Source organism: Carassius carassius, chromosome 19 (genome assembly GCF_963082965.1).
Source record: "Carassius carassius chromosome 19, fCarCar2.1, whole genome shotgun sequence".
Taxonomy (NCBI): domain Eukaryota; kingdom Metazoa; phylum Chordata; class Actinopteri; order Cypriniformes; family Cyprinidae; genus Carassius; species Carassius carassius.
Window position 1 is genome coordinate 12818268 of NC_081773.1, and position 8412 is coordinate 12826679.

Here is an 8412-nt window from a genome sequence, read left to right on the forward strand (position 1 = left end):
GTAACTTGCTAACAGACAGACACTTGAGTGTTTTGTTGTTTACCTGAAATAGAGCGCTTTTTTATTACGTAATGCGATAAACGTAAGATGTCAGGAATTTTAATGCAGTTATAGCCCACCTCTAAAAATCCTCTTGTACAGTTAAATGACCTCTAACTCGATGCTCTTGGGACAAGTCAGCAGGAGCAGTTTATTAATAAATTCATAAAACTTTTACTTTACAGTGTAATTTACCTAACGTTGATGAAAACATATTTGTTGTAGTCAATGTTGAAAGTGAAAATTTTATGGGGTAAGATGCGTCACACATTTAATCTGGCAAACTGCACATTATTATGGGCCCTTTTCTATTGTGGTCACAACGCTCGGGTAAACTGTATCTTAGATATTTTAAAACTGTATGGCTCATCTGTATCTGATAATAAGCTTTGAATTTAAATGCAGGAAATAATATTACTGTAAAAGGTGGCAGTTTACCTCACTCCCCTCTTCATAAAGCAATCAAGTACTCGGATCTCTTATCTCTCACCTCGCTATCTGAATAACTCAATGAAGTTAACATGACCAACAGTTTTAACGTGTATTTGTAAACCCTCCTTTTCAGGGCTTGAGTCAGGTCATCATGATGTCGTCTCCAGCTGGACTCCAGCAAGGGCAGTTTCACTTCCTTTCCCAGTGGATCCCAGACAGCTCCCGTGCTGGGGTGATATTACATGGGTCCCCGGGAGAAGCCGGTTCAGGGTCTGTCCGGAGCAGCGGCAGTCTGGTGGTTCAGGATCCGGATGACTCTTTCAGCTGTCAGTTTTCCCCGCTGCCCCTCTCTAGGAGCAGCAGCTGTGCCAGCATGGATGTGTGCAGTCCGGCTGGAGGTGGCGGGACACTCAGGGAAACTGAGCTCTTTGATGCATCTTTAAACAGTGAGCTGCAGAGTATCCAAGATGTTTTAAGAAACACAAGGGATCTGCCGTTAATAGCTAAGCTTGAACAGGTGGGTTGGGGACCTCGGTTAATATTCCTTTTGCAATCATCTTGCTTTGTTTAATTTTTCTGCTTGTTATTTTCTTCTTGGGTATTCATCTCATATGTCATATATAAGGATGTTTTATTAGGAAAGTGTTATGGTTTTTAATCTTTGGCACAATTATGTACATTTTGATTTTCTTATTAAGAATGCAACAGTTATTCAAATGTTTAATATTTAGATTTGATAGTAATCTAATGGCTTATTTATTTGTCCAGCTGAAGCAAATGCAACATCGCATGCAAGAGCAGCTAAAAGCCCACCAGCAGGAACAGCTGCTTAGACTACAACATGAACCACAAAGACTTCTGGGAAAACCACAGAATACTGCAGGTATCTGATTTATGGTACATGTCATTCATCTGTACACAAAGAGCTCTTATTTAGTATTTTGTTACACTATAAATAAATATACATAAGATTTGGAGAGCTAAACTTCACTTCATATGGTCGATAACCAGTAAGACAGGTTGAGATTTGACCGGCTCATTTCATAATCCGCTCTAGAGACAACTGGGTGGAACCAGGAACAAAGTGTGGTAGAGATGAACAGTGGACATGACAACAGTGATCGTAATTATGAAGAATCGCTTCAGTCCACTATCGAAGAGCAAACTATGTACAGAAAAGTGTGTGACTCAGAGCCACAAGACAGGTAAACTTCAAAACGGTAAGATTGAATACAATGCAATGGACAACTGCAGTGTTTCAGTCTTGTTAAAGTGTTAAGTGTGTGTCCATTTTAGACCTATCAAATCGGGGTTTAGTGGGAGAACATTTGAAGAAATACTGGAAGAGCGGCTTAAGATGGAAGACCAGAAACTGATGGGAAAGGTCAGTTACTGTACAAACCTTAGCACGAATTAAAGCTGTTCATGTTGACAAAGATGTGTCTAGCTGAAGATTGAAGAGAAAATGTCAATGATGTTTGGAATCAGTAATAAATACCATCAAAACTTTTCAAGTGTCGATTTTGAGGTACAAAACAACCAAGAGTTTTTGCTATATTTTATAAGCACCTTTTGAGATCTATTATACAAATTATTATAAGTGTTATATTAACTGCATTTTTGTAGCTTTTTTTTTTCTTGGATTGGCCTCATCTTTCTTCATAGCTCATCTTCTTCTAATTTTTCTTCATATTCACTTATGTAGAACGCTCCGGCTGAAAGCATGAAGGTGAAAAGACCCTTTCTTAAACGAGGAGAAGGTCTGGCCCGGTTTACCAGGGGAAAAGCCGCTGTGCCACCACAGAGAAAAAGTCCACCTAACCCCAAGCCTTCCTCATGTCCAAACCTAAAAGTTTCCCAAGACCCCGACATGAGGTCCAACAAGAACTCTGTCAAAAACAAAACCCAAGGCTTAAAATCCACACATCCTGTGATCCAACGCAAGACTGCTGTGCTCAACAAAGAGAATATTCCTCAAAATAAAACCACAGCGCCAGTCGCCAAGATGACCGTTCAACCTCGTGTTCTTGTTGGACACCAGAGTGAGAATATGAGCCCCATCTCAGCTCAGTTCCAACAAAAACCTGATCCCTCGTCCAAGCAGAAGATCAACAGTGTCCCCACAGCAGACAGCAATAAGGAAGGAGAACGTAGTGGTGTGGAGGGTAATGCATGTGTTGCAGAAAACTCATTTGAGGTGTGGTTCACAGAGCGGAGACAGCACTGGGAACAAGATCACCAGCGTGAGTGTGTTGAACTTGGAGAGTTTGAGTTGCTGGAACGTGCAGCGGATGAAATATCCTTCTCCAGCAACTCGTCCTTCATCAGCACCCTCCTTCAGAGAGATCGCAGGCGTCTCTCCTCCACTCCCATCAAAACCACCAGTCAGTCTGCACTACCTAGCCGTGGTCAAGGTCCCGCAGTAACTCCTAGTGTTCCTCCAGTTCCTCCTACAAACACTGCAATACAGAGAGACATCATTAGCATAGGACCGAAAGAACAGAGAGAATTCTCCGAAGAGGAAACTGATGAAAAGTTGGATGACAACTCGTTGAGTTGTAATTCAAGGTTGCAATCCTTTCCCAATCCACCCATAACCCACTGCTTTCAAGTGCCTACCACTCTGCCTTATGATAAACGCACATATCAAGACCGGGATGGTGCCAGCAGTCCAGAGGACGATGAGAGGAGTTTGAGTACCAATGGAGACTCTACTCTCTTAGAATCAAGGGCCCAGTTAGAGTTTGATGACGATGATACCTGGAATGACCCTGAGGAGGAGTCCTGTTGTCCCGCAGAGGAATCCCCATCAGAGAGGGCTCTGAAAAGGAAGGTTGCCTTCTCTAAGGGGGTAAAACCAGCAGGTGGCAATCCACATGCAGTTGGAAATCAGAAAGAAGCCCCACCGACATGCCAGCTGGTATCGAAGCTGTTTCCAGCTCTCAAGCCTAAACCTTCTCCTCCGGTAACAGTGGTGCAAGCGCAGGAACCACAGAACGTGCCCAGTGAAGAAGGAGCAGGTAACACTAGTGTTTTGATGTTTTTCATAGAGCTATCAAATGTGCTTATTAGATTTTTTTGCTAGGGATGTATGATATATTGGTACGATTTTGTTTAAGGCAATTCATTTGTAGAATTTAAAACTGTTGTTTTAGTGTTTTATTTTAACTAGTTAAAATAGTATAGAATTTTAATATAAACCATTTATCAGTTATTGGTTGTAAATTTAAATAATTTTCTGCTTATCAGTATCAGCAGGTGTGATTCTCTGCATTGAATCCCCTATTTATGCTCACCATGCTGCTTGTTTATGATCAAAAATTCAGTGAAAACACTAATATTGTAAAATTAAATACGTGTTTTCAATTTTAATACATTAGGTAAGCTTTGCCATTAGTAAATTTTTTTTGTCCTGCGATTGCAAAGTTTTTAGTTTTCAGCAGCCTGTCTTCTGATCTTCAGAAGTCATTCTAATATGATGATTTGGCTCTGAAGAAACATTTCTTATTATTAATATTGAAAGTACGTAGTAAACCCTGAAACTGAATTATTTTCAGCTCAATCAAGACTTCTTCGTGAGCGTTTGGTGGAGCTGGAAACTGAGATTGAAAGGTTCAAATCTGAGAATGCGGCACTGGCCAAACTTAAGCAGGAAAACCAGGACACAAGAGATCATCTCAAGTATAGTCCCTTATTTTTCTTGTTCAAATAATCTGTATATTTTGAGATATTTCACTACTGTTCACAGCTAAAATGCAAATGACTGCGCAATATGAATGTAGTAAGTTATTTGTCATGCCGAAAACATTTGATCTGAAAACTTTTTAAAAGACATTTTTCCAATACAGAAAAGAAAAGGCTGAATTTGAAAAGAAGAGGATGGAGGAAATTGCAAAGTGGGAGGAGTTTAAAAGGGAGGACCAAAAGAAATTGCAGCGTGAAAGGAAGCTTTTTGAAAAGCATGCAGCAACTGTGAGAGCAAGACCTGATAAACAAGAACGAGATGAGATCCAGGTCTGTTGGAAAAGCGTCGTTTGGACACTTCCAGTTCTGCTTATTATAATAAGTTGTTTTATGTCTTTTAAATCTGACTGTTTATGTCTGTATTAGGCTCTAAAGCAGCAGTTAAATGTGCTGCAGGAAGATTTGCGCAAACGAGAGGCTCGTTGGAGCAACACACAGAGTCGGCTGCGACAGCAGGTAGACGCTCTGAGTGCAGAGAACGCGTCCCTCAGAGACCAAGTGCGGACACTCGAGAAACTGCGCCTCAGTGCGTGGAAGAGTGCTGAGAAAGAGAAGGAAAAAGGAAGGACCTCTGCATCTAGCAATAAAACTAGTACTGGGTCCAAACGCACAGATGCCAGGGTAAGAGTAGAAGTCTGAAAGATTTCTGCACCCATCTGTTTATACATACATTGCTGTTCAAAAGCTATCTATTTGATAAAAAATACAGAACAAAAATGTAATTTTGTTTGATATTATTGCAATTTAAAATAAGTTAATAATTTATTCCTGTGAAGCAAAGCTGAATTTTCAGAAATTATTCTTATATGCTGATTTATAATCAGTGTTGGAAAGTTGTGCTGCTTAATATTTTTTGGTACCAGTGATATTTTTTCAGGATTCTTTGAAAAATAAAAAGATAAAAACAAAGCATTGTTTATTCAAAATTGAAATTTTGTTGCAATATACACTATTATTCAAATGTTTGGGGTCAGTAAATATTTTCCTTATTTTAAGAAATAAATTATTCGATGTGTTCAATGGATAAAAGTAATAGCAAAGATTTATTATAACAAAAGATTTATATTCTGAATTAGTGCTGTTCTTTTTAACATTTTATTTATCAAAGAAAAAATTATAACAAAAAAATATTAAGCAGCACAACCATTTCAACTGAGAATAAATCAGCATATTAGAAAGATTTCTGATGGATCATGTGACACTGAAGATATTTTAAAGTATATTAAAATAGGAAACCAGTATTGGAAATTGCAATATTACTGTATTTTTGGTCAAATAGATAAAGCCTTAATGAGCATAAAAGACTCCATTAAAAATCTTACTGATCCCAAATGTTTAAATGGCAGTGTATATAAACACTTTAAAAGCTCAACTAACTGTAAACTGGTTATTTAAATAACTTACAAACCTGCCTGTAAATGTGTGTAATATTTCGCAATGTCTTGGTATGTTTTTATGTGTTTAGAGTCCCTCTCGGAGTTCAAAAAACAGCAGCAGCAGCAGAAAGGGAAGTCCGGAGACACAGATCCCTCTCACAAACTCTGGTATTGTCATTCTACATCAAGATTAGTAATGCATACTTTTTTGTGGTTCTAACCATAAACATATCTTTTATTTATACAGTACAGACCAAAAGTTTGGACACACCTTCTCATTCACAGAGTTTTCTTTATTTTCATGACTATGAAAATAGTAGATTCAAACTGAAGGCATCAAAACTATGAATTAACACATGTGGAATTATATATGGAATTATATACATAACAAAAAAGGGTGAGACAACTGAAAATATGTCATATTCTAGGTTCTTCAAAGTAGCCACCTTTTGCTTTGATTACTGCTTTGCACGCTCTTGGCATTCTCTTGATGAGCTTCAAGAGGTAGTCACCTGAAATGGTCTTCCAACAGTCTTGAAGGAGTTCCCCGAGAGATGCTTAGCACTTGTTGGCCCTTTTGCCTTCTGTCTGCGGTCCAGCTCACCCCTAAACCATCTCGATTGGGTTCAGGTCCAGTGACTGTGGAGGCCAGGTCATCTGGCGCAGCACCCCATCACTCTCCTTCTTGGTCAAATAGCCCTTGATGCCTTCAGTGTGACTACAATTTTCATAGTCATGAAAATAACGAAAACTCTTTGAATGAGAAGGTGTGTCCAGACTTTTGGTCTGTACTGTATATCTGTGTTCTTACATTTTGATTGCCATGTAGCATGACTCTCAATTAATTCACCACAGCTTTTTTCCCTGAACAAATGAAAGAGAGTATCAGCTTCAAATATGAGCTAAGTCCAGTGGAAACCCAGTGTTCGGATAGACTAGTTACGACTGAGATGAACCATGACTCTCCACTAATTAACTCACTTCCTGCCATTGAACAATCAGAGAAGGAACAGGAAGAGCTCACACAGTCAGACAAGGTACTCTCTTTAACTCCGACTTAAGGTTTCAACAAATTCCAGATTGAGGGGAATGCCATTTAGAACAAAACTGAGCCACCAAAACCCCCATCAATTAAGAGATTGTGGCTACGTTACAAAAATGATCAATATTATCCACTTTCAGATGGAATTGTAAATCAAATATTCATGTACGTTTCAGATTGAGAAAGTGCTTCCTGATGGAGGCCGACTTGTTGTTTTTCCAAATGGCACGAGGAAAGAGCTTTCTGCTGATGGACAGACAGTCAAAGTCATGTTTTTCAATGGGGATGTGAAACACACAATGCCTGATCAAAGAGTGGTGAGGAATAGACTCTGAAATTATTAATGCATTTTTATGTTTGCAACAGTGTAATTATTATAAATGTAATCATTTTAATTAGCAGTATAATTTGTTTTTTAGATTTATTACTATGCAGAAGCTCAGACCACACACATAACCTATCCAGATGGCATGGAAGTGCTTCAGTTTCCTAACAATCAAACAGGTGGGCCTGAATTTGTTTTAAAATGAAGTTTTTAGTTGTCAAAATTCTAAGTCTTAATCTTCCGCTCTGTCTTTTCTTAGAGAAACATTTCCCTGATGGTCGTAAGGAAATCACTTTCCCTGATCAGACGGTCAAGACACTTTATCCTGATGGAAGAGAGGAAAGTGTTCTAACAGATGGAACAATAATACAGCTGAATCCGTGAGTAAACCCACAGCCCTCAAACCCAATGTGTTATGATAAAGAGTCACGGTAAAGTCACACCATTTTTATTCTGCTTTCAGGGATGGCAGTAAGGTGATCCAGTTTAACACAGGTCAGCGAGAGATCCACACTGCAGATTTCAAAAGACGGGAGTATCCAGATGGTACAGTTAAAACCGTTTACTCGGATGGACGGCAAGAGACACAATACCCGACAGGACGTGTGCGGTTAAAAGACGCACAGGGTCATGTCATTATGGACACTAAGGCATGAAAAACCCCAAATAGTTTTATTTTAAATGAAAGGAAAACAAATTAACTTGAATGAAGCTGAGTGTAAGAATATTGGTACTGTGTGAATGTTTCAAATATTTAAAAAATAAAATCTTTGTATGTTGTGTTAAGAGATAAAATAGGCTTGATGTTATCAGATGAACTGTATGGTATGGTGGATTACCATCATTCATATAATTCCTCAGAGAGAATATGGACATACACTATATTGACAAAAGTATTACACACCTTCTAATGAACAGGTTTAACTACTTCAGTCATTTCAATGAGGACGAATCTCAGTGTTCAAGCGTGTAATGATGATATTGTAAGGTATTATGTGCTTCTAATTTTATAGCAACAGTTTGGACAGGATCCTTTTCTATTCCAACATGACCGCGCCTCTGTATATAAGGCAAGATTCAAAGAGAAATGATTGATTCAGTCAGTGTGGAAGAACTTGACTGGTCTGCAGAAAGCAAAGTCCTAATCTCAAATGAACACCTCTGGTATGACTTTAAATGCAGACCTTGAATCAAAACTCACTATACAGACAGAAGTATTGATACACCTGCTTCTTTAGAACAGAAAAAGGCACTTCCAAAACTGGCAACCAAGATGAAAACATAATTCGTGCATTTAAAAACTGCATTTCAATATTTGATGCAAGAGTTTTGGACGTGTCTAAATGGACTGTAACATTATGTATTGTACTGGTCATTGGTGATGAGTTTTCTGATGAGTCAAGGTCTGTATTTAAAGTCACACCAGGGGTGTTCAGCTCATTCCTATAAAATTA

The 8412-nt window shown here is 38.6% G+C and overlaps 1 protein-coding gene across 1 annotated transcript; it reads left to right on the forward strand.

Moving 5' to 3' along the window:
• The first annotated feature begins 622 nt into the window (after positions 1 to 622).
• Positions 623 to 7753, forward strand: cenpj (centromere protein J). The gene is made up of 14 exons (XM_059499885.1): positions 623 to 988; positions 1240 to 1354; positions 1529 to 1676; positions 1768 to 1855; positions 2177 to 3491; positions 4029 to 4152; positions 4320 to 4485; positions 4582 to 4836; positions 5681 to 5759; positions 6447 to 6628; positions 6810 to 6950; positions 7053 to 7137; positions 7218 to 7338; positions 7422 to 7753. Exons 1-14 carry the CDS (start codon positions 623 to 625, stop codon positions 7612 to 7614), a joined length of 3378 nt encoding a protein of 1125 aa, XP_059355868.1. The 3' UTR covers positions 7615 to 7753.
• Positions 7754 to 8412: the final 659 nt, after the last annotated feature.